The sequence below is a fragment of the Durio zibethinus genome, chromosome 20, assembly GCF_047325235.1.
Source record: "Durio zibethinus cultivar Kanyao isolate XHJ-2024 chromosome 20, ASM4732523v1, whole genome shotgun sequence".
NCBI lineage: Eukaryota > Viridiplantae > Streptophyta > Magnoliopsida > Malvales > Malvaceae > Durio > Durio zibethinus.
The window spans coordinates 1,448,268-1,474,757 of NC_143181.1; the positions used below are offsets into that span (position 1 = coordinate 1,448,268).

Below are 26,490 nucleotides of genomic sequence, written 5' to 3' on the forward strand. Positions count from 1 at the left end.
CCTCCTTTCGGTACAACTAAAAAATGGATTCACAGATTTCGAGAAAAATAATCAGTTGATCCAAAACCCAAATGAGTAGCAGAACAACCACTTTCTCAACCTTCAAAACCAACATCAAGTTCAAGTTCCACACCTCAAAACCCTACACCATAACCTACCTAAAAACCTGTACAACTTATGATTTCTCCTACACAAACCCTTCCAGAAATACTTCACCAGATGGCACAAGACAACCTTCCTTAGTTCTCCCTTAAAGATATTTTTTCCTTTACCTTTGAGACTGAATCTCACATGGACACTATCAAATCAGATGAATCAGTTGAAACAGATGATACTGATGACTCAGGTGAAATGATGCTCCCTCAGATTTTCATGACAGAACCAACAGTTGAAGTTTCAGATGATACTCCAAAAGTTCATAACCCTGATGCAATAGATGTTGAACAACACCCTCCTCCACAACAATCACATGTTCCTTCTTTAACATTAAAATTCTTAATTTTTACCATTGATGATGTTCCTCCTTCAAAATGGCCCTCAAGATTTCAAGAATTCTTAGCATGAAGACTCGTTGAATTGAATTCTCATCCCAATGTTACGATGAACACAGTTTTGATCATATTTGTTTCCAAACTAGTTGGAACTCTGAAAATTTTTTGAGACAACATTGGTGAATACAGACAACTCCAGTTTCTTCAATGCCCAACAATCACAGACGCTGTCTCTCAATTTGAAGTAATTTTTTGTGGACAAGAAACTCACAGATTGGAAAAGATCATAGAGTAATTCTTCAAACTAAAATGCTGTTCTCTCCATCCAAAAGACATTGACAGACACTATTAACAATTCTCCCAGTATTTCTACATACTTGGTGGATTCGATGATGTCAACTTAAAGTAAGCATTTCTTAATTCTGTTCCAAAAGAACTTGCCCAGCAAACAAGAACCCAGTTGAACCTCAGATCTCTTGATGTTAAATCTATGACCCTTGGAGACATCTACAAGATGATGCTGAAAACCCTTGATAAGATTTACAAAGAGCACAAATACATCAAAACCTTGGTGCACAACTTCAAAAAGCTAGAAAAGCCCTGTTCTTACTCCTCTTCGGGACTTCAAATCAAATGTTCCTCCAAAGATCCCATATGTTTTTACAGCAACAAGAAAAAGAAACATTTCAGAAGATTCAGACCTTTCAAACCTCTAATAATCTCCAGACCCAGACACAAAAAATTTTACAGATATACTGATAAACCCAGAAGATTTCAAAGATTCAAATTTGTAAGAAAAAAGAAAGACCCAAAGATCAAAAGCTCAAAATATTTTCTCTGTGGAAAACCAAGACATTTTTCAAAGAACTGCCCAAAGTCAGATAAAAAGTCAGTCAAGATGATCCAAGACATTGCTACTATCTCAGATTCAGACTACTCAGAATACTCAAATGATTTCACAGATAATCAATGTTATGAGTATATATCAGTTCAAGAACTCTAAAAAATCCAAACCCTTCAACCTCTAAAATTACCTTTAGCTCTAGTACAGATCTTCCCTCACAAACAATTCCCTTCTATAATAGTCACAGCTTTTTTTGATACTGGTGTAGCCCAAACCATAGCAAACCCCCTTGTCTTACCCAAACACTTTTGGACTAAACAGAAAACCTTTTTCAAAACCGCTGATGAAAATGTATTTTCTACAAACTTTGTCAGCAACCCTGTTACCCTTCAAATTTTTTCAGGATGTCAAATAACTCAAAAGATTTTAGGATCTCCACTTCCCCAGAAAGACCTTGTTATTGGTTTCGATATCATTACCGGTATACCAGGTTTAAAGCTTAGTGAAAACGATATCAAGTTTGAAAGTTATTTTAGACCTTGAAAAAACCTTCCCAACCTCTTCACCTTAACCATTCAACCATATGTTTTTTAAGATTTCAAACACAAGTTTATTCACTTTTCATGTGCAGAAACTCACTCAGATTTCTTTCAAAAATGTGATCACCCACTTTGGTAAAACCTAAAATTTTTCATTTTTCTTCCCTTCAAAAAAGATGAAAATGCCAATCTTACAAAAGCTAGTCATTCAGGCATGAACCCAAATCATTTCAAGCAAGCAATCTAAGAATGCTCCCTTCTCCAGGCTTAAGGATTAATTGAACCAACCTCCTCTCCATGAGCGTGTGAAGTGTTTTATGTCAACAAACATTCAGAACAAGTTCGTGAAAAATTAAGATTGGTAATCAATTACAAGCCTCTTAACATTTTCCTTGCAGATGATAAGTTTCCTCTTCCAGACAGAAAAACTTTGTTCGTAAATCTAGCAAATGCAAAAGTCTTCTCAAAGTTTGATCTCAAAGCAGGATTTTGGCAACTAGGTATACATCCACAGGACAGATACAAAACGGCATTTTGCATTCCTCAACACCATTTCCAGTGGACCGTAATGCCTTTTGGATTAAAAGTTGCTCCTTCACTGTTCCAGAAAATCATGACCAAGATATTTGCTCTAATTCTTGATAATACCTTGATTTACATTGATGACATCTTACTATTTTCTCCTGATGACACCTCTCATGCATAGTTATTGGATAAGTTCCAACGCATTGTTCAACAGTATGAGATAATGCTTTCAGAGAAAAAGATGATCATTGGTGCTACAGAAATTGATTTTCTAGGCATGCATCTCAAAGATGGTCAGTACATTGCTCAACCTCATATTGCTCAGTCACTTACAGATTTTTCTGAAGTAAATCTCTCAAAGAAGTAGATCCAACAATTTCTCGACATAGTCAATTACATGAATAAATTTCTCTCAGATATTACCCAGCTTACACATCCACTCAGACAGATGCTCAAAAAAGAACCCACGTGGTTTCAAGTCCAGACAAATGCAGTACAAGCCTTGAAGATAAAAGCAAAGTCACTTTCTACTTTAAAGATTCCATCAAATGGTAAAAGAATATTACAGATCGATGCTAGTGAACAGTTCTGGTCAGTAATCCTTTTAGAAGAAAAAGATAGAACCAGACAAATCTGTGGTTACAAAAGTGAAAAATTCAAAGATTCGAAACTTCATTATCACTCTACACTAAAAGAGATTTTAGTTGTAAAGTATGGTATCCAAAGATTTGAATTTCACCTCATTGGATTTCATTTTCTCGTGGAATTGGATATGTCAGCCTTTGATCAGATGCTCAATTTCAAAAAGAAAAAAATGCCAAATGCACAGTTACTCAGGCTATCACAGTGGTTCTCACAGTACTTCTTCACCACCGTACATATAAAAGGCAAAGACAACCTCATCCCAGACATGCTCACAAGACCTCCTTCGAAACCTCATTCAAACACTTTGCAGGTTATTCCAGTCATTTCCATAATGTACCCAACACCTTCTTCTTCACAAGCCTCTTCCTCAAATAACCCTCTTTTCCTCTCTTTTCAGAAACCTCACCTTGATGATGAATTTGATCTACCTGATGAATTCCTTAACCTTTTCATAGAAAATCTTCCTCCAGAGTTACCCAGACTTCTTACCACTCAAACCTTTGACCAAAAAGCCTCACACCTCTTGCTCAAATATCAGTCCAAAACACTCAAAAAGTTTGGAGACACCTCTTTTCAATCTCTTGGTATACACCCTGATTATCCTTTTATCCATCCTTTTAAATTCTCTGAACCTCTTTGTTTTTCAAAAAAAATAGTTTGTTTTATGTGGTACCTTTATCACCTTTACTATATTGCTATAGAATTCCCCTTTTCAAAGCTCAAAACCCTTCTTCACCTTTTTCAGCAGTCAACCATCAACCCTACCAAACACCAGTTGGACCCCAGTCACCAACATCTCAAGTTTTTCTTCACCTGGTTCAGACCCATTCTCATTTGGATCCAATGGATTGAAACCTATGAGAGATATACAAAAGTTCTTCTTGATCCTCATATTATTTTAATCTTTCACAGATCTTGTAGCTGTTTGACAAAAGACCCCCAGTATTTCCCTTATATAGTAATTTACAGCTCTCAAAGATATTCGTTGTTTGATTCTTAGTTTGATCACCCAGTTGAATACATTGAATTTCAGAGATAAATTTGTGAAATGAATCACAAGTTTTCCAAGCAAAATTGGCCAGAGCTCCAAGATGAAGTTCCATGAGGAAACTATCATTCAAAATACACTTACCAGCTCAAAATTGATAAAAAGATTTATGAAACCCGCCTTGATGGTGATTGGACAAAACTTTTTTCTGAAACTATCAGATTTGAGCTTGACCATGCAGGCCCAGTAGATTGGAATCCTTACTGAAAACCTCTTGAAGTTATCCCACAAATGGAATGGCAAGATTCTCAAGACCCACTTGATGATTTTGATCTAGATCAATGGTTAGTCAACATCGGTTATGATTTCACACCAGGCGCAGATAATTCACACCTCAACCTCTCTCCAGAACACACTCAACATTCTTTCAAATGATGACACTCATGGTGCTTCCAGACAGAAGATTCCCTATTCCAGTCCAATATTGTATAATTATGCGTGATGCTCTAGAAAACTCCACAGAAGTTGATAATGATGCCTTCACATCAAAACAACCTTATGTCAAGTCTTCATCAACTTTATGTCTTAGTCAAGTCATAATGAGTCACTGTACCATAAGTGATGAGTCACTATACCATAATAATAAACCTTTGTACCATAGTTATGAGTCATTGTACCTTAGTTATGACTCACCATCCATTAGCCTTATCCTAAGCCACTTGTAAAGTTGCTTTGTCCTAGTCTTGTTTTATTAGGCTTCTATTCCTTTACTTTTTCCATGTATAAATAAAATGTTACTTCTCTAGGAAGTAATCATCCAACAAGAATTCCCCCTTCTAAAGCTCAAAACCTTTCTTCACCTTTTTCAGCAATCAACCATCAACCCTACCAAACACAAGTTGGACCCCAGTCACCAACATCTCAAGTTTTTCTTCATCTGGTTCAGACCCATTCCCATTTAGATCCAATGGATTGAAACCTATGAGAGATATACAAAAGTTCTTCCTGATCCTCATATTATTTTAATCTTTCATAGATCTTGTAGCTATTTGACAAAAGACCCCCAGTATTTCCCCTATATAGTAATTTACAGCTTTCAAGGATATTCACTGTTTGATTCTCAGTTTGATCACCCAGTTGAATACATTGAATTTCAGAGACAAAATTTGTGAAATAAATCACAAGTTTCCTAAGCAAAATTGGCTCGAGCTCCAAGATGAAGTTCCATAAGGAAACTATCCTTCAGAATACACTTATCAGCTCAAAATTGATAAAAAGATTTATGAAACTTGCCTTGATGGTGATTGGACAAAACCTCTTTCTGAAACTACCAGATTTGAACTTGACCATGCAGGCCCAGCAGATTGGAATCCTTACTGGAAACCTCCGAAGTTATCCCACAAATGGAATGGCAAGATTCTCAAGACCCACTTGATGATTTTGATCCAGATCAATGGTTAGTCAACATCAGCTATGATTTCACAATAGGCGCAGATAATTCACACATCAACCTCTCTCCAGAACACACTTAATGTTCTCTCAAATGATGACACTCATGATGCTTCCAGACAGAAGATTCCCTATTCCAGTCCAATATTGTATAATTATGCGTGATTCTCCAGAAGATTCCACAGAAGTTGATAATGATGCCTTCACATCAAGACAACCTTATGTCAAGTCTTCATCAATTTTATGTCTTAGTTAAGTCATAATGAGTCATTGTACTTTAGTATGAGTCATAGTGATGAGTCACCGTACCATAAGCGATAAGTCATTATACCATAATAATGAACCTTTGTACCATAATAATGAGTCATTGTACCTTAGTTATGACTCACCATCCTTTAGCCTTATCCTAAGCCACTTGTAAAGTTGCTTTGTCCTAGTCTTGTCTTATTAGACTACTATTTCTTTACTTTTTTCATGTATAAATAGAATGTTACTTCTCTAGGAAGTAATCATCCAACAAGAATTGAAGAAAAATCGAAAATCCCTTGTAACAAAACCTTCCTTTATAAAATATGTTTGTCTAAAAACCTCTCTTCTCTTTTGGTGCTTCCATCTTCCTTTTTCCATAGTTACATCTTTTAGCTTCATAACTTCTCTTCAAACTATTCAAAGTTTGCAGTGATACAAGTTAAGTATGCTCTGCAGTTGTCATATTATTATGGATCTTCTGCATCAAAAATTCTTGTTACTCTGTTAAACAGATCGTTGATCCCTTTCCCTCAGCCAAAGAAAAGTCATACCGCCCCAAGATTATACTAATAGTAAGTTACTATAGTGAAAGATATATCTCCATAAAAGTCAGGCCCCCAGTTCGACGTTAAAGCCAAGAAGGCGCCAGAGTCTTGAACACCGGCTAGAATACCTTGGTTATATGTCTGATCTATAGAAAGCTTATGGTTGGTATTATCTTGTCAAGTTTGATCGATCTACACGCTGTTGTCATAGTATCAGATAGTATTGTCAGGACTCTACCACTCGGAGAACCCGAAACTAAAACCGTGTCAGTTGCTAGAACCTTGACCGTACTACCTGCCGCAGTGTATACAATCGTGTCCTTATCCCATGAAATTCTCATAATAAGCATCTAATTTTCCTCAATATAAAGAAGCCCAAGGAAAATTATTAAGTCAAAAGCTTAAAAACCAAAAGGGAAAGGAATCTGTTTCGCTGGTTATCGTCTTTGAGAGGAAGGAATCAGAGGGAAAGCAATGGCGGAAGAGGGACAAGTAATCAGCTGTCACACTGTTGCTTCATGGAACGAGCAGCTCCAGACAGCAAACGCCTCCAAGAAACTGGTAAAAATCTGTTCTTTCTTTGCTTAGATTGTTTGGGAAAGTGGGTTTTGTTGGCTTGTGTGGATTGTACCTTTTGTTCGTTTGAAATGGACTTTTTTTCCTGATTCGCCAAATAATTCGGTAAATTAATCGAACCCATTTTGGATTAAATAGTGAAATTGATAGTCAACTTGGTTTTATTTCAATGCAAAGTTTAGATTTTTGGCTAATTGTTTGCCGGGCTTGAGTTACTTCCCTATTCACCAACTTCTTATGGTTTTTATCCTATTTTTTAACGACTAGTCCAAAAGTAATATCATACTTGAGAGAAAATATATCCTTGGATAGGTGGTGGTGGATTTCACAGCTTCATGGTGCGGGCCATGCCGTATTATTACACCAGTCCTGGTAGAGCTTGCTAAGAAGCTGCCCAATGTTATATTCTTGAAGGTTGATGTGGATGAATTGAACGTAGGATCTCTTAACACAGTTTGTAATTTAGCTTTTGATAACATCTTAACTTGACTCAAGCAGAGAATAATAAGAAGCAATTATTCTCTTGTATCTTGCAGACAGTGGCTCAGGAATTTGGTGTACAGGCAATGCCAACTTTTATCTTTATGAAAGAGGGCAATATAGTTGACAAGGTTGTGGGTGCAAGGAAAGACGATTTGCAGCAGAAAATAGCATTTCATTCTTCCAACTTGGTGCAGAAAGCCTGAATCAACGTTCAATTGTACTCTTTTGAAGTCTGAAGTTGTTTCTGAAACTACAATTTTACTTATGAATCTTATAAATATCTGTCTCTTGGATAGATACCAAATAATTTGCGGTTGCAGTCGTTTCTAAAACCTTCATAATTTTCTGCTACAATTAACAGTAGTGGAATAGCATTTAGACAATGGAACTGTGATGTCTTCTCCACCGATATCTTTACTATTTGCTAATTTTCTAATTCCCAGCTGCCTGACTTGTGACAATCACTCTGGCAATTTGGAGGTTTGAATGTCGCCGAGTAACTGCAAGTCATGCAGTCACCCTTTGCATAAGCCATCCAACTTCCTAAGCTTTGTCCATACTCTGCATATCCAAAGCAAATAGTGTATCATCTCCGGGGCCATTGAAACATGCCTGCAATATTCAAGCCAAGATTTAGTTTCTGACACAAACGAAGATCCAAAGTTATATGTCCCAACACCCCCCCCCCAACCCAAAAAAATCCCCTTATCGATCCCCTTTCCATTTCCCTGCCCCATCAGTTTTTCTACCTTATACCATGTCATAGACTGCTGACTCCACGTAGTTAGTGAACCTTGGATCCATTCTATGGAGACACCAAATTCATCGATTCTCCTTTTAAGCCGACCTGTTTGAGAGTAACTATGAGAGCCCAACTTCCGGCAATAAAGCATTATTGAAACAGGTAAATCATAGTGTTTCAGATGAATGCAAGTTGTCAAACCTGGTTTGACCATTTCTGCCATGTCAAGTCTTTCCTTGGTCAAGGCCATGCCAGAAAACACCTAGAATTCCTGTTTGCCATATAGATTCAGTTTAAAGTTCTGCATCAGTAGTCGAAAAACTCTACTGTATAGTGTTTTAAGTAGTGATGGCAATCCAACCCGTTCCCGACGGGTTTCGATCCGACCCAACACTATGAGGTCAGTTTTTTTTTTTTTAAATTCGGGTTTCTGGTTGGGTAAGGTTAGGAAACAATCGGAATCGGATTTTAGATAAACACAACCCAACTCGATATTATATAAAAAATTATTTTTTAATTAATTATTTAATTTTTTATTTATATATTTATATAATAATATTTTTAAATATTTATATTTAAAAAATAATATTTTATCAATTTCGGTCGATTAGGTCGAATACGATTTATATAGTATTGGATCGAGATCGAATTCGAATATAAAAAAACAAAAAAAAATTCGGGTAGGGTCGGGTTCGGGGGCGAGTAAAACCCGCCCCGAACCCGATCAGATGCCAACCCTAATTTTAAGTTTAAAGTTTTGTATCGGTAGTTGAAAAACTTTACTATATAGTGCTTTGAGTTTAAAGTTTTGGGTGGGATAAGTTCAGTTCTGTCCCATCCTATTGGATCCATAAGGTAAAGGAATGGCCTGATTTCAAATTGTAAATTTGCTAGCTAACATTTGCATCCAGATAAGTACGACCAAGAGCAACTAACCGGTAATCCATCGGCAATGTGATTTGTTCCAGCTCGTAGATCACTTGTCCTGCAAACGTGAATCCCAGTTTTCCCTAGTCCCAAAGGCTGACCCTGTGATTGTATCATATGACTTAGTATGACTTAGAAAGCAGCCAACAAAATTCAGTGTGCAATCTTATAGGTTCGTGACCATTCCAAAAGACATAGGCGTCGTTGACATCCAAGCCTCCATCTTTAGCCTTCTTTATAAGATCCTCCCACATCTACACCATAAAAACGACCAAAAATTAAGTTCTTTTTATGTATTCAGGGGGAAACTAAAAAGAAAGACAGCCATCTCAGGGGTGCTTCTGGGATAATAAATGGAGCCGAATACGAGAATTCTCCTTTGTTCATCGACGAGAATAGCTTTCTTATCATACGTAACGCTGCAATGGATCAACTAAGAACACGCTAACTAGGCTATGAAGAACAAAATCAACAGCTTGAAAACAGAGCTAGTTTTCATTTCTCTTCAATAACAGTACCCACTTCAAGGAAACCAAACCACATCAACCACCAATCCACTCTAAGTTAAGAATCAAATCAAAGTTGCACCAACATAAAGTAGAAAACATCTCCAAAAGACTAGCTTTTGTGGAAATTAACCATGTCAACATCAATAATTGATTCAGGATTCTAACAACTAGTAGTCAAAACAAGCAGTGATTCCATATAAAAAATTTACAGCTTGGTGTATAACAAATTACGTATCAAACATCTATATGTTCATCAAATACTCAACAAAGTTTGCTTAACTTTACTCAAATCCCTCGTCATGAAGAGGGAAACACATCTTTCACAGCCGATGCGGCGGACAAGTAATTAAGAGTGTTTCTTAAAGTTTCCTTCTCTCTTTTTAACCTGGCTGCCGTATCTTCCAACTCCAGTAAAGCTTGTTGCTCTCTCGGAGCCCCTTCGAAAGTACTCCCAACAAAGAACGAAAACGGCGTCGGAAACAGGTTTCTCCTCAAATCCTGCGCTTCCTTTTCCGGTTTGCCATTAAGCCGATTTGATAACCGAATCACGTCTTTCATGTAACTCTCCACTTCATTAGCTAACCCTTCCAAATCTTCGTCGCCAGATGGTCGGTCTTCGAGCCAGTTGACTTCTGCAACGAGATATGGTTTCGTGCGGACGATGTTGGTGATACGGAACCGTTCCTGGCCTTTACATATGAGGAAGAAGCGGTCGTCGACGAGACGTTCGTGTTTGACGATTTCGCCGACGCAGCCAACGTCTGCAGTGCCGGAGACGGCGTCGGAGTAAATAACTCCGAAGCGAAGGTCGGTGTGGAGGAGTGTGTGCATCATAATGCGGTAACGGAACTCGAAGATCTGGAGAGGGAGGACAGCGCCGGGGAAGTGAACTAAAGGGAGAGGAAATACAGGGAGCTCTACGACGTCGTCAGGTTTAGGAGGATTGGTGTGGTGTTTCTCGCGGAAAGAGGAAGCCGAGCACCGGAGTAAGCTGAGGCCGTTGAATCGGCGCGATTGAGAGAGCGATGATGACTTCGAAAAGGACTTGAAATTAGGGTCTAAAAGAGAGGGATTGACAGCGTTGTGATTTATCGAAGGTTGGTGAGTGAGTAAGGAAGAAGAACGGTTAGGGATTAGCTGAAGGAGAGCCATTGAGGAAAGACCCGAAACTGTTTGAATTTTTGCTTAAGTGAAAAAATAAGAAAAATAAACTAAAATAACGACTACTTAGACCTTAGTAGAAAAAACAAAGGAAAATAATTGTTTGCTACTCCTAATCTCCTATCCTTTTTATGGTTTAATAATTTGGGAGAGCTTTTTTTTATTATTATTTTTAAAAGCTTGGGAAAATCTAGTGGTTTACAATGGAACGGATAATATAGTGGGGTAGCGAATTTGCGAATGTGGATTCGAGGAATCCCACCTGGGAGTTGGGTTATCTGGATTTTTGTGGCACGTGTGATAAATTTTTTACGTGAATTTTTTGCGTCGGACAATTGTGGTGGTGATGGTGGTGCATACCATGGCTGTCTGATGGAGAAGAATTTTCAGCTTTATTGGGTCATATGTCATAATATTATCGATTCTAAAATGTTTTTTTGAAGATAGAGGCAATCTTTCTTTCAACTTGATAGAAACATAAAATGTTGTTCATTTTTAATTAATTTTATGATTCATGTATTTATATTTTATAAAATATTAAAAATTTATATATATTTATTTTAATTTTATATAAAAATTATATGTTATAATATATGTTGATATATATTTTATTAAATATATATATAATTATAATTATAATTTTAAATTATATTATTTTTATATATATTTTTAATATTATATTTATATCATATTATTATATTATATTTTAAATTATCATATCAACTATTCAATAATAAAATTTAAATCTTGTTTAGAAATTGCAAATGACGTAATCCAATAAATAAAGAAAATAATTTTTTTTTATTAATTTAGATGCGATCTTTGAGAAAGCATTTTAAATGCATTGGACGTTTTGTTGACGGCCCAATTTTAATAAAACATCATTAAACTGGCCTTTTGAAACCTTACTTTAATGAGATAGCAAAAGGTAAAGGCTTTAACAAAGTTTGGGCTTTGGGAGAGCACGACGTTTTTCCTCGTGGTCCATCTGAAAGCAAAACAAGCACATGGCCGCCGCCATTGATTTTGGTTTATTGCACGGAGGCGATACTTTTGTTACCGTCGTATTTAGAGCACCACTGGCGGGTGTCAAATGATAAACTGGATTCAAGAGGACCGTTCATTTAGGAATCGGATACCCATGATTGTTATCACCGGTGACCACTAAAGTTTTGCGTCTCGTAATAAGCCTCTAATTTCCTATATAAAGGAATAGTGAACTCGCTCAAGGAATTAGAAAGCAATAGAAGGGAAGAAGAAAGAAAAGGAATCTGCTTTGCCCGTTTATCAGCTTATTCAGGAAGGAATCAAAGGGAAAAGAATGGCGAAAGAGGGACAAGTAATCAGCTGCCATACTGTTGATTCATGGAACGAGTAGCTTCAGTTGGCAAACGCGTCCAAGAAGCTGGTAAAAAATCTGTTCCTTCTTTGGATTAACTAAAAAAATTGATTGTTTTGGAAAATGGTTTTTGTTTGCTTGTCTGCTTTGCACCTTTGTTTGTTTGAAAAAGTTTTTTTCCCCTAACTCATCGATTTCTTATGCTGTTTTTATGATAGGCGGTGGTGGATTTCACAGCTTCATGGTGCGGGCCATGCCGTTTTATTACGCCAGTCCTGGTAGAGCTTGCTAAGAAGCTGCCCAATGTCATTTTCTTGAAGGTGGATGTGGATGAATTGAAGGTAGGATCTCTTAAGCCTTTGCTTAATACAGTTTGTAATTAGCATTCGATTTGTATTAACTTGATTCAAGCAGCAGTAAATTTCTTGATTTTATTTTGCAGACCGTGGCTCAGGATTGGGCTATCCATGCAATGCCAACTTTTATGTTTCTGAAAGAAGGCACCATAGTTGACAAGGTTGTGGGTGCAAGGAAAGATGAATTGCAGCAGAAAATAGCATTTCATTCTTCCAACTTGGTGCAGAAAGCCTGAATCAACGTTTAATTCTACTCTTTGAAGTCCGAAGTTGTTTCTGAAACTAGGATTTTACTTATGGATCTTATAAACATCTGTCTCTCTGATAGATACTAAATTATGTGTGCTTGTATTTCTATTTTGATACTTTCTGCTTCCGCCTTTGTTCCAATATGATAATACGAGATTAATCTTATGATAATATGAACATCACCCCAGTACCAAGAGCTCAACTGCTCCAATTTCAGATGATCACGAGATCCTGGCTGATTCTAAACAAGAATGATTCATTTCTTTAAAGCAACATTGTTGAAACAATATTGGTTCTTGCTTTGTTTTTTGAGAATGATTCTGGGGCTCCATCTCATTAGAAAGAGAACGGCCAAAAACTGGGACTTCAAACTCATATAAACCTGCTGGTCTTTCATCACCCATTATTTTACAGAGCATTCATCCATGCCAAATCTAAGGCAGAAATTGTTCTATTTGGGTATAGTACTGTACTTGCATTGGTGTTGTCTTTGAAACCCTAGATAAATAATTTATTATGATTATAAAATCATATAATAAGATCATATCATTAATATTTATTAATTCAAGCCAAATCAATATCAACCCAACAATCTCATCTGTTCACATAAAATATGTTCTTTTTATTATATAAAAAAAATGAACCTAAGCTCGCAGTCCAAAAAAAGCCAAAGAGTCCTGGTCAAGTAAGTTTTGCAGTTGAAAGGAATAAAACCTAATTGAGTTTAGCAATGGCCAAACCAATATATATATATATTCTAACAAGTTTGATGATTCCTTTCTTGATCTGTTTCCGGGCTTGAATTTCAATATTTCTATTACGGGAATATAATGGTTAAAAAAGTATAATATCTTTTTATTTTCTCAAAGTTTTTAATAAATAATTAAAAAGATCTTAATTATTTGTATCGACCTGAGGTTTGACATAATCAATGCCATCTCAGCTCGATTTTATTTTAATTATTTTTTTTCCTTTTAGCTTACTTATAAATATGAAAACTTAAGCATCATAAAATTAGGTTCATCTCATTTATTTGTCTTTCTTTTCTGTTTTCTTACTTTTTTCTTGACCTAATCTTAATTGATTTACATGTCAAAATGTAAACACAAATAACATTTCATGTCTTTATCTCTAACCGTTATTTCCTTTTGCATTTACAACAAAAATGAAACTCAACACCAACAATTTCAATGATAGAATCGAGAGTACAATTAATATGATAAAAGGCTATAGATTAAGCACCATTTTTGAGATTGAGAAATTGCCAAATGAAGGTGTGCAAGGCCACAAAACCAAATGTTCAAAGCATGGTTTTTGATACCCATAACGATCAGCTCGTTACAATTTATATGAACAGACTGACATGTCATCGATGGTTAGGTCTAATTGCATTGTTGGATGACTTTTTGTGGTGTGGTGATGAACGTTTGCATGCCTTATCTCTTTCATAAAATAATTGTAATGAATTGTAGCACTGTATGTTAGGTCTTACGATAAAGGTCAAAGAAGGACTGTTAAGGGCAGCATGCAGCACTACTCCATAATGTCTCCATGGCCATTTACCATTCTATTCACTAATTGTGGAGGTCTTAAATCTGTCTTGGAAAGTTAAAAAATTTAGGAGGTGTTCTTTCGTTTGATTTAGTTAATGTTGAATTAAATTATTAAAATTAAATTAATTAATTAATTAATTTTATTTTGATTAGTTGAATTAAATTTATTAATTTCAAAAAAATTAACCGATTGAATTTAATTTGCTAAGTTGAATTAAATTTTTTGATTAATTGAATAATAAATATATTTAAATTAAATTATATTTTAAATTTCTAATTTATCATATTTTAAACAAAATAAATAAAATTATTTAACAAATATTCAAATACCAAAGTATTATCTTAAAATTTTAATAATTTATAAAATAAAATTATTAATTTTATGTATTTTTATTTTATATTTAGATTTTTTTATATTTTGATTAAAATTTTGATTAATTTAGTTAATTTAATTTTTAAATTGAATTAAGCTAAAATCAAAATTTTTTAAAATTATTTTCATTAATTAACTAAAATTAATTTAATAATCAATTGATTAATCAAATTAAATCAATTCAATCAATTAATTCAATTGATTTCAAAATACAAACATCTTAAAAAAATTTATATGATTAAGGGTGAAATGGAGTAAAAAAAAAAAAAAGATTGATTAAAGACAAATTGTAAATAGTACGTAGTATCTATCATTGATCAACTAACGAGGTCCATTGGAACCAATCGGTCATATTGGCAGCAGAAATTATACCAATAGTAGATAGCATATATATTTGTGCGTATTTTTTTATTTTTACGATAAGTTGTTAGTTTAATTGGTTAAAATTATATTTTTTATAAAAAAAAATTATGGATTTAAATTTTATCGGTGATTATTTATTAGAATTATCTCGAATATACTATTTATAATCACCTGTCTTAAACTGTCAAATACAATATATCTTGATCTGGTTTGAAAAATTAAGCAAATTATTTATTTCAAATTTTTTCTTATAAAAAAATATAATATATATTTTTGGGTCATTTTGCAATTCAACCCCATGCGGCCGTATTTATGTTCAAATCTTACTTTAATGTACCAACAACGGTCTAAACTAAACTAAGTGTTTAGATTAATTATATATATGTGTTTATTGAATATTTGGTGAGGCATGCAAAGTCTGCGTCATTAAATTAAATATTAAATCTAGTATGGGCCATTAAGTCAGATTCGAATTTATTTTCCTCAAGGGTACATTATCCTTTTTTAAGTGTCCCAGATTAATTTTAATAATATAGATATTAATTAATAGTAACTCCTCAAGAATGAAATCCCCATCTGAAAATTGGCAAAATTCCTGCAAACCACCAAACCACCACCCCACTAGTTTTTTTTTTTAAATCCTTGTTATACCATGTATGGGAAAGGAATAATCAGAAATAGTAATTAATAGAACTACAAGTAATGAGATAGCGGATAAAACCTACAAAAAATTTTGTGTATGAAATTTGTGAAATTTTTTGTTAAAAATGATTTAATAAAAATTTAATAAAAAATCTAAATTGATGGATTAAAAGAATTTAATATAAAATTTAATAATATATAAAAATATTATTTATAAATTATAATTTATCGATATCTATGTAACAGTAAAAATTTTGTTAATATTTTTAATAAAAATATATGTTAAAATTTATTAAAATTTTATACACTTAATTTATATAATAAAATATTTTAATATATTGTTTTTTTATTTTTATTTTTATTTAATTATTTTTAATTAAAAATTTTACAAATTTTACCCAAAAATTTTTATCTAAATTTTTCTAATGAAATAGCTGGGTAATTAGTGGTGGTGGTTTTGGCAAACTGAAATTTGATTTTAGATGTTTAATAAAAACATTGTAATTTTTTTTTGTTTTAATATTTAAGGATGTCTATGGAAAAGTTTTGAAAGTATCCGATAAATTTTTGTTTTCAAATTTCAAGTGTTCACGGTGGATCCACCTATGCCGAACCGGGCAAGATAGGGGAGATACCTGCATGACTATACCTCCTAGGGCAGTGGCTCGAGCCGAGCAGCAGCGCCCATGTGAACCATCCGCAGTTGGGGACCCCACGTAGATCCTCCGTATCCAAGGTGGATCCCACACGCATTACCCTTTGCCCTTGCAAAAGGGTTTGTAAGACCAGAACCAGTTCCCACTCTCGGTCTCTCTCTCCCACGCGTGTCTTCCCATCCCTCGCACGTGAATGACACGTGCCTTCCCCTCTGCCCCCACATTACGCCTCCTTTTGGTCGTAAATTTAGGACCTGTATCTCCATATCCTAGACACAAAAAATAACGACATTGTCAGACTCGGACGGCTTCTGTTCTGTTTCTCCACACACGCAGACGCATCAGCAGCATCCATCTAAACAACATCAACAGCAAAAAAAAAAACTTAATCCTTTTTCCTTGGAATTCCTTGTTGCCTTCAACCCATATTTTTATTTGTCAGTAGTTTAAAAAATGATATATCTCATATTAAATAAAAAAATTATTTATATATAGTTTAAAAAATTTTATTTATATTATTTAAGTAAATAATTTAAGCATTAAAGTGGTCAAATTATTTGAGCTTATTAAAATTTTTTTAAATTAGATAAATTTAAAAGTCAAATATAAAATAATTGAGATTATTTAATAAATATATTTAATTTTTATTTTAAAATATTATTAAAATATTATTTTTATTCTAAATAAATATATTTGAACGAGAAAAACATTATACTACAAATAAATATATCTAAACAAAAAAAATGATTGTTTAAATAAAATTTATTTAAATAAAATATAATTATAAAAAATATCATGATTTTTTTAAATTAACTTATTTTGTAACTATTTATTTATTTATTTAAAGAGTTTTTTAATATTTTATTATATTTTATAGACATAATTATCTTGAAAAATAGTATTCTTATTATTTTTGTTTTCTAAAAATTTTCTAACATAATCTTTTTATATACCAAACGTGAGAAGAGAAAGAAAAAAAAAAAAAAGGCATAGCAAAGAGAGGAGAGAAATCCGTGTACGTTGATTGTTGCGCAGTAAACCATTTCTTTGGAGGGCCGCCGGAGCCATCTATATAAGAAAAAGAGTCATTGATTGGCAACTGAGGTTCTTTTAACCTTTACCATATGCAGATTGATTGTTAATGTGGGATTGACCCCGCGGAGCTTCTCCGCCTGGGAGTTGATGGTCAACTCAGCATTGACCCCTCCGACGTGGAAATTGCTTCTCTAGATTTTGGCTTGCTCACCCGAGCTAAGCCGCTGGCTGTCTTGTATCCAGCTTCGGCCATGGAGATAGCTCAGCTTGTCAAAGCAGCCTACGAGTCAAATGACTGGTTCACCGTATCGTTTAGGGGGGATGGGCATTCCATAAACGGACAGGCTCAGACCACAAACGGGGTGATGACTCAGATGAGTGGGTCGAAAGGGTGTGGTCTGGCCTCAGCTGGGAAGCCACCTCAGCCTCCAGTTTGGGCTCTAGAGAGGTACGTGGACTTGTGGGGTGGGGAACTTTGGATAGATGTGTTGATGAGTACCCTAGAGTATGGACTCGCACCAAAGTCATGGACAGATTACTTGTACCTTTCTGTTGGTAGGACTTTGTCGAATGCTGGAATTAGCCACAAATTAGCAATGTCTACGAGCTTGACGTTGTTACAGGTTCATTCTTTTAGCTTTGCATGCTAGTTTTTTCTTGTCAAAGTTCATTTTCATTTTTGTAAAATGAAAGGAAGTTATATATAACTCCAAAGAGTGCAGATTTTCCTAGGTCAGAAGATTTTTTGTGGACGTTTTTCAAAAGGCATTCATCATTTTTACTGTTTTACTATTACAAGTTTTTCAAATTAATTTTTTCTGAGTGATTATTCTTTTATATTTTTCAAGCTTTAATATTGCATTTGCATGATGGGTTTTGGTCATTGTTTCCACATATTTTTAACTTTATTTGACCTATTTCTTGTGAACAGGAAAAGGTCAGCTCTTGACATGCTCAGAAGAACAAAACTCGGAGTTGTTTCATGCTGTTCTCGGCGGTTTAGGACAATTTGGAATTATCACTGGAGCTAGAATTTCTCTTGAGCCAGCTCCACAAAGGGTATGTCTCAGTCTCTCTCTCTCTCTCTCTCTCTCTGAGCATTATTTTATATAAAGTTTTGCTTGTTTAAAATGGTTTTTGGTTGGGTCCAGAGTGGGACACGGAACTCTTAGAAACCGAAAAAGAAAAAGGGTTGGGTCCATTTTAGCCTTTTAACCCCGTTTCAAATGGCTGTTCGAAAGCTGGCAATGTTGTTGAGGTGTCGTTTTTGCCTCTAACGTGGTCTTTTTCTTGGGTTTCCTCGTTTGTTCTTTTTATCACCGTAGGTGAGGTGGATCAGGGTACCGTATTCCAATTTTTTGGCTTTTACCAGGTACCAAGAATATCTCATTTCTCTGCATGCACAACCAGTTAGCCAAAAATTCGACTATGTTGAAGGTTTCGTTATTGTAGACGAAGAGCTCATCAACAATTGGAGGTCATCCTTCTTTTCTCCTCGAAACCCTGTCAAAGTTTCAACTGTTGGAGCTAACGGAGGCCTGTTGTATTGCTTGGAAATCACCAAGAACTACCATGAATCTACTGCTGATACCATTGATCAGGTATATACCATCCACCCTTGCTTTTATATACATGCCTCATCCCTTAATCTTTCATTAATGATGTCCATTGCTGTATTAATTATTATTAATTAGAAGTATCAAGTATCAACTCAAGCTTTATTAAATGATGTTGTTTCCAAAGTGAATGATAGAACTATTCTTGCAAACTTAATTAATGGTTTTTATATGCATTTGAGAATCTTCCACCTACATGATTATCCTTCTTTTACATTATTGTGCAAATCCAAAGTCATTGAGTTTTGTTTGTTTTTGGTTTTAAAGCCATATCCGAGACTATAAGATAAAAATTATTACCGTCTGAAGTAAGTTTTTCATGAAGAATAACTTACTTAAAAGTGTAATGGAAACATATGCAAGAAAACATGGAAGATCTTGTATGATCTATCACCCTATCCAATCCTAAGAATGAACACTACTTTATAATTTTATATTACATTAAATATTACTAAATCTATGCGGACCATGGTCCACTCAACAAATTATTCTACTCTAATTAATCTTCTCGGAGTTAAACTAAAAGAATTGGTTGGAATCGAACTTATCCTGACAAAAGCAACTATGTGGTTTGGTAGCAGCTTTTTTTTTTTTTTGTACTTTGGTTGTATATTCTAATTTTCTACTGTCTTTCAAATGACAACCCTTTTTTTTAAGATTCTAAAGCTTGGGGTGGTCTCTTATTGCATTTACAGGAAGTAGAGTCTTTATTGAAGAAATTAAATTTTATACCGGCATCATTCTTTACAACTGATCAGCTGTATGTGGATTTCTTGGATCGGGTCCACAAGGCCGAGTCGAAGCTCCGATCCAAGGGTTAATGGGAGGTTCCACACCCATGGCTAAACCTTTTTATTCCCAAATCAAAGATTGCTGACTTCGACAGGGGAGTCTTCAAGGGCATTTTGCCCAACAAAACTAGTGGGCCAATTCTCATCTACCCAATGAACAAAAACACGTAAGCTTTGCTTGAATCTATTGTTATCATTTCTCATGTCCGTTTTACACCAATCAATTCCATGCATGACCACATGCAAATATTATCTTCTTATGGCCACATGCCCACAACCATAGCTTAGGTCATGCATCAGAGTTTCTATAGCTTTCCCGAGAGTTTTGCTTCACTTCCAAACAATTATTTTAGAACCTCTAGACTATATAAGGAATCACCCATATACTGCATTAAAGGATAAGAATGTCGGCAACCGCAGATTGATTTACATTGGCCTCGAGTTTTCATTTTTCGATGTTAACGAGCCTGATTGACCAAATTCACAATCAAGGTCCCTTTTCTGCAAAGGAGAGGTATCTACTTCATCAGGTAAATCCGTTGTTCCATGTGTCGAATAGAAGATGAAAAAGAAGGGGAGGGGGATGGTGAAAAAATCAGGTGGTACCGTGAGTAATTCAACCATGGCCAAGAGATGAATGTTTTGAGTGATCAAGGCCAGCTAGGATTGATAAACACGTTAGATCTTTTGTTGATTCGATGGAACCCAACAAATGGACGGTAATGATCATCCAAGTGGGAATATTCTCGTGTCAGAAGATCTTCTCCTGGGACCCACTGATGGGAAGTATCCGTGTCTTGTTAGAAAGTAGTTCCAGAACATAGCCGTTAGTACAGGTTAACGACCAAGCACCCCCGAAGCCTGGGTCCCTTTGATTCGTTCAAAAACCATCAAATCTCCACGACCATTTCCACACACAAACAAACAATGCTCCAAAAACTTAAACATGTTTTTACCATGCAAAAGATGCTGCATTTGCGCTGATGCGTTATTTTGTCATACGGTGCAGATGGGACCATAGGAACTCCGTGGTGACGCCCGATGAGGATGTATTTTACCAGCTGGCATTGCTGAGATCTGCCTTAGATAATGGGGAGGAGACCCAGAGCTTGGAGTACCTGACCAATCAGAACCGTCAGATTCTTAGATTCTGTGAAGATGCTGGGATCAATATGAAGCAGTATTTACCTCATTACACAACACAAGAGGAGTGGATGGACCACTTTGGCAACAAGTGGGATCGGTTCTATCAAAGGAAAATGGAATTTGGCCCAAGGCACATTTTGGCCTCAGGCCAGCAGATTTTCACACCTACCTTCGCTTCCTCTTCGAATATGGCTTCGTGGTGATGACCATTGATACAAACAAAGCTAGAACCATACAGGGACGTCAATAAGTAGGATATAAAATGAGTCTATATCTTTTATCTTTTATATTATATTTATCTTATCTAACGAGTCTTTTAAATTTATTTATTTTTATTTTCATAAATATTGAATGAGTAAAAATAATCATTATATTTATAATAATTTAAAATAATAAAATATAAATTTTATTTTTAATTTTTTTAATTTTTTTAATTTTAATTTTATACATTTACGTATTATAATATAATATAATATATATATTTTAAATATAAATATATTAATTTTAATTAATCAAAAATAAAATTTATATTATTAAATAAAAAATTAATTTATTAAATATATAAAATCTATATAAAGTAAGGGCACAAAACGGGTATTATATTATCTTCTGGCTCTATGTTTAAAATTTAATACTAATTTATATAAAAAAAAATCTAATTTCCGACTAGTTTAAATAAAATTGACATTCCTAAAATAGCCATGAGCGCACTGACTTAGGAATATTCCTGTTCTTGTTGTACATAGAAATGGCATAAAAGGGGCAAGAAAGGAACCAAATTAGGATATGATTAGAATGGGAAGGATTAGTGTTATTGTAATTGGGGATTTTTTTTTTTGCCCTGCAGTGCAGTTGGAGGAGTTGTTTTCTGTGGGGAAATTGCTATCAGACGGTGGAAAGAGGACGATTGATGTGGGGGGGCGGGGTCTATGATCATTGCTGGGCACATGTTATCGCAATTGCAGCGCTCTTGATCCCGGCCGCCCCAACTGATTGGCTTCTGGATCTTGTCAGCTTCATGGCACAGCTGGTTCCAGTTTCATCCAGCAAGGATTGGCGATTTCCTGTTTTTACCCTCTTTTTAGGGTCTGTAATCTTGTAGTAGATCTGCAAGCATCTTTGTTTTGGGTTATCCTGTGTTTTTCCTTCAGTTCCAGCATTCACTTGATTACAAGGTCTTTGTCGCATTCCAGCGCCCGCTTATATCATGAAAAAACAAAGCAACTTTTAAGCAGTAAATCGTAAGCCAAGACATGATAGAAACGTGCTTTGAATCCTTCCCTACGATAATTAGTGGGCGGTTAACATGACTTTTAAAATGATGGTCACAGTTTCTTTTTCCTTACAAAAACTGACAAGGAGAATGACAATGAACAATGAAGTGAGGTAGACATACTTGGAGATTACAAGGGTGAAAAAAAAAATTTTCTGCTGTTGAAAGTTGAAACCCCCTCTGTGCTCGTTACAAGTATATTATCAACCGGTAAAATAACCTAAGCAATTGGTGAACAATTTGGAGATCCAACTACTATCATCAGAAAAATCACAGGTAAAATAGTAATTCAGATATGATTGATTCAGTGACTTGTCAATTAAACTTCAGCCTGTTCTCTTCCAAATATCAGACTAACATTTACTCCATACTAAGTTTATTATACACATATATGCTAGGCAACAATATAATCAAATCTCCCAAACACATAATGAGAAACACAATACAAACCTATCTCTTCATGTGTTTTTGTTTCATCAAAGACTAAAGATAAACAACTAATTCATCTAAAACTAATTGTCTAAGAAAAACATTCTACAGAATTCAGCCAAAATGGAGGCAAACACTAACCAATTCCGTACCAGATCGCTAATGCCAGGCTTTCCTGCATCGCTGATCAATGCTACGATTTTGCCTTGTTTTAACCTCTTTAAAACCATCTGTTCTCTTTGAGATTCATTAAATCTGTGATAACTTAGCTGAAAACTGCATTAAAATAATTTTCCGAATAAAGTTCAAAAGGAATAGAAAAAAAGTGAAAAAGAGTGGAGGTTTTACGCGTTTGGAGGATTGTTCGGTGATTAAGTCGGTGAACTCTGATGTCATTTGGGAGGTCGAGCTAAAGGAAAGGAGGCTAAGTTTAGGGTGAAATGATAGAGGATTGAGGGATTGGAGGCGGGGCTGAGTAGAAAGGAAGTAAGGAGAAGTATAACGCCAGGACAGAGTGTTGGTTGTGACAGAACGGCTGTTGAAGTTAATCGTCGGAGCGGCATTATAAGTTCTCAGTGAAGAATACTGGACCCAAATCGCTTCTTATGTTAATGCTTCCGGACCCAAACATGACATGGCAAGTCCAAGACCGTATGGACAGGATCCAAGCCCAATCTATCCCTTCAGCGAGTCATTGTGTCGTGTCATGTCCCCTCCGGCCACCCACCATAAACTAGCCTTTTTTTTTTTTCTTAAAATTGCTCTCATTTTCTTCCTTTTACACCATTTCATTTTATTAAGTGAAGATTTCACTCAATTTCTTTCTAGTTCCTTCAATGATTGAGTGAATGATAATCCTTTTTTTTACCTTGGCCCTTCAAGGAAACGGGGCCACTGCGATCTCAGCAACAAACATTTTGGGTAACTCCTGCAATATTCTCAACAGTTAAGAATAACACCAGATAAGATAGCTTCATGGCGTTGGCTTTAATTAAGTTCCATTTTAACTTAGCACTACGCAGCTTCATTCTGCCAGAAGATTCACCCTCCATAAATGTTACCAATAGCATAAGTTTACCTTACATATAAGTAACCATCAACCTGCAATTAAAATATATCGTCCTTCCACATAGTCTAGTGGGTGTCTAACGTAATTAGAAAAGAAAAAGGTTTATATCGTCTCCTCTGCTGCTTGGAGGAGGCGAACACATTCAAATTAAATATATTTTTAATTCATAATCTCATACACAGCAAGACAAATGTAAATGGTTTACCATGGCAATTAGGGAAGGCCATCCTCCCTTTCCCATTTCCCCTGATCAGAAAACCCTCAGTTTTATACACAGATTCCAGATAACAGGTTTGTATCATTACACTTTATCGTCGTGGAACCACCACCTAGTCTCCTTGGGAGACCTGCCATTTCGACAGTTCTTGACATATCGATCATTATCAGATGGCCGTTGCTGCATCATGACAAAGTGAATTCAGTATTCCAGCTTTGATTGGATAAGACCAGAACGGGAAGAACAAAAACAAATGGTGAATATGTTAACAGTTGCAATAAACCTTCACAGTTGAGCTTGATAGCATGGAGAGAATACTGATGCAGATAGAACTGACAGTCATGGCTGGGGACCAGCTATCATACAGAATATCTGCAAAATATGTACATGGAATATTGAATGTTGGTTAGCTAGATAATTGACTGCATGAATATGACAAAGATCGCTACAAATAGATATAAATTTCATAACAACATTTCCTGTTTTCCTACATTATCCAAGAACTTGGTGTGCTTAATTGTTCTACATTAACTCTAGAAATTTTTTTAGATTATTGTAACTTGTATTGGTCTAAATTGCATACCAGAAAATAGAAGAATGATGACACTATTAAACATATTTTCCATATAATGGATCATGCTATCCTGGTATCATTAACAACCAAACCAAATAATCATAAGAGCATCAGAAACTTGAATAAAATGAAAACTCACACATGAAGCAAAAACACCAACGACACATACTCAATAAAATATTAATTGATGCATAAAACACAACTCATAACAGAGGCTTATAATCAAGCAAACATCTAAAGAAAGAACAGTTGGAATCGAAGGGCCAAATTCAATGTCTACATCAAACTTACCTAATAAACCTTGTGAATCACATAGAGAGCCCACAGACACAAAAGACAAATTTTCAGGATGAGCCATATTTGACTTGCTTGTGTGATAAATACAACATTCTTGAGAGTCAAAGCTCACTCATGACTAAGATGACTAAACTGCTTAAGTACTTTACTAACAAATATGACACTTTAAGTGTAAACCATGACGTATCAGTACATATTTTTTCTACTAATATTTCCATTAAATGACTAACATCTCTTAGACATCTTCCACAACCAGTAACATACTAGCTAGAGTGTCTCCAAGCATAAGACAGCAACAAAAAATTTCATAACCTCTCTAGCTAGTCACCTTTAAAAGACAGACTTGAGGAAATTTATAGCGTATCACTCTGTGACGGTATAATTATTTTTTGATGTTTCCTGAGAAAGTATTCAGCACCAGAAATCTCCTTGACAGTTTTGATTGAATCTTGATATAATCACAGCATGAGTAGAAAAAGAAATAATGAGAATGACAACAGCACAGCAGAAGCGTATGAGTCCAATTAAAAAATATAAATAATTGGCCTGAGAACTACTATTAACAGTGATAAAAGTTGCTATATCCATCATATAGTTAGTTTTACATCCAATGAAAGCACCAATTGAATGCTACATCACTGGCACACTAGAGGAGCTTCCACTCATGCAGTATGCCACTTCTTAAAATCTATCACTAGAATCAAAATTGTTTTATACTTAAACCACATGACTACTGACTGCACTTTCTCAAGAAAGATGAGAGGGCAGGCAAGCAATTCAAAGTGATAAGTCAAAAGGAACAACTACTTTTATGATTACAAATAATCAGCGAACTTTGCCAATCAACATTCTCTATCAGCAGTGAACATGATACAAACTTCAAGCAATAAGATTAAAAAGACTAATTGTTTAAAAGTAATTGTAGTTAGCGACAAGCAAAACAACAAATTAGCTTTAACAAGTTACGAGTCTAGTGATGATTAACAAAATTTAACACTAGCCAATACCTAAACAAATATGTCCATTGCTATAAATGTGAGGATGCAGCGGAGCCGGCGGGACGAAAATCACCTGCTCAATCAACAAAAGAATACCATAATCTTCACAACAGCGATCAATCAGAGTAATTTATATAATGATTTAATAAAGGCAAAAAAATGATTTTCATTCAATTGTTACTTATCGTTTCATTTACTCAGTAACAAAACAGAAAGGAAAAGGAAAGGGGAAGGGGTACCTGTGGTGCCTCCATAGGGTAGTGCTCAGGAAAATCAACCTGAAGCTGATAAGTTTCATTAGCATAAAGCGTTCCAGGGGCTCCGTTGACTTCGATTATCCATCTTTCCACAAACAAATCCAACAATTAAAGACCAAAATCCAGAATTAATCCCTCGATTAAAAGAACTATCCAGAGATTTAACGAAATAAGGTTAATTAAAAGAGTAAACAAAAAACCTTTGGAGATTATCAGTCACTTTGTGCTTGAATCCGGCAGGTGGGTTAACCTGCCACTCAACTAACTCTTTCTGGAGTCTATTACAAGCGATCTTGCTTAAAGCCTACGCAAAGACATACTCCCCCAAAAAAGAGTCAAAAAATCAAACAAACAGAAAAACAAAAAAGAAATTAAATGAAAAAAAAAAGAAATTCGACAGACGCAACCGAAACTAGGGCAAATAAATAACGTAAATAAATCGGAAAAAAAAAAGAAGAAATAACAACCTTGCGTGAATGAGCGGAGGAGCTTGTCATGACTTCCGCGCACGAGAGAGAGAGAGAAGACGGTGGCGTTTGGTCTATTTTATACACCAAGCCAGTCTAGTTGTTTTCCTTTGGAAG

At 35.1% G+C, this 26,490-nt stretch overlaps 4 protein-coding genes and 2 pseudogenes across 7 annotated transcripts; 3 read left to right on the plus strand and 3 right to left on the minus strand.

The window, feature by feature from the left end:
* Positions 1 to 6,647: 6,647 nt before the first annotated feature.
* On the plus strand, positions 6,648 to 7,739 carry LOC111314794 (thioredoxin H1-like). Its single transcript, XM_022916408.2, has 3 exons — positions 6,648 to 6,836; positions 7,164 to 7,286; positions 7,388 to 7,739. The coding sequence occupies exons 1-3, from the start codon at positions 6,750 to 6,752 to the stop codon at positions 7,535 to 7,537; spliced, it is 360 nt and encodes a 119-aa protein (XP_022772143.1). The 5' UTR covers positions 6,648 to 6,749; the 3' UTR covers positions 7,538 to 7,739.
* Positions 7,740 to 7,807: 68 nt separating this feature from the next.
* LOC111314795 (uncharacterized) lies at positions 7,808 to 10,842 on the minus strand. Its single transcript, XM_089749423.1, has 5 exons — positions 9,793 to 10,842; positions 9,013 to 9,257; positions 8,278 to 8,347; positions 8,084 to 8,181; positions 7,808 to 7,946 (listed from the first exon to the last, which is right to left on the minus strand). Exon 1 carries the CDS (start codon positions 10,662 to 10,664, stop codon positions 9,810 to 9,812), a length of 855 nt encoding a protein of 284 aa, XP_089605549.1. The 5' UTR covers positions 10,665 to 10,842; the 3' UTR covers positions 7,808 to 7,946; positions 8,084 to 8,181; positions 8,278 to 8,347; positions 9,013 to 9,257; positions 9,793 to 9,809.
* A 755-nt stretch (positions 10,843 to 11,597) lies between these two features.
* LOC111314796 (thioredoxin H1-like) lies at positions 11,598 to 13,027 on the plus strand (annotated as a pseudogene). The gene is made up of 3 exons (XR_016330637.1): positions 11,598 to 12,081; positions 12,231 to 12,353; positions 12,455 to 13,027. The product of XR_016330637.1 is annotated as a thioredoxin H1-like (transcript).
* A 4,272-nt stretch (positions 13,028 to 17,299) lies between these two features.
* On the plus strand, positions 17,300 to 21,129 carry LOC111314797 (cytokinin dehydrogenase 5-like; annotated as a pseudogene). Its single transcript, XR_016330687.1, has 8 exons — positions 17,300 to 17,862; positions 18,171 to 18,298; positions 18,565 to 18,840; positions 19,551 to 19,814; positions 19,930 to 20,052; positions 20,139 to 20,176; positions 20,302 to 20,453; positions 20,592 to 21,129. The product of XR_016330687.1 is annotated as a cytokinin dehydrogenase 5-like (transcript).
* Positions 21,130 to 21,382: 253 nt separating this feature from the next.
* Positions 21,383 to 23,509, minus strand: LOC149513009 (uncharacterized). Of its 2 annotated transcripts, XM_089749240.1 has the most exons (3): positions 22,843 to 23,509; positions 22,636 to 22,749; positions 21,383 to 21,991 (listed from the first exon to the last, which is right to left on the minus strand). In XM_089749240.1, exons 2-3 carry the CDS (start codon positions 22,673 to 22,675, stop codon positions 21,726 to 21,728), a joined length of 306 nt encoding a protein of 101 aa, XP_089605366.1. In that variant the 5' UTR covers positions 22,676 to 22,749; positions 22,843 to 23,509; the 3' UTR covers positions 21,383 to 21,725. The 2 variants fall into 2 exon arrangements, with proteins under 2 accessions (XP_089605366.1, XP_089605365.1); XM_089749239.1 differs by having other exon boundaries at positions 22,636 to 23,509.
* A 139-nt stretch (positions 23,510 to 23,648) lies between these two features.
* Positions 23,649 to 26,425, minus strand: LOC111315326 (putative ubiquitin-conjugating enzyme E2 18). The gene is made up of 6 exons (XM_022916964.2): positions 26,374 to 26,425; positions 26,107 to 26,210; positions 25,889 to 25,991; positions 25,659 to 25,722; positions 24,064 to 24,152; positions 23,649 to 23,960 (listed from the first exon to the last, which is right to left on the minus strand). The coding sequence occupies exons 1-6, from the start codon at positions 26,401 to 26,403 to the stop codon at positions 23,865 to 23,867; spliced, it is 486 nt and encodes a 161-aa protein (XP_022772699.1). The 5' UTR covers positions 26,404 to 26,425; the 3' UTR covers positions 23,649 to 23,864.
* Between the last annotated feature and the right edge of the window lie 65 nt (positions 26,426 to 26,490).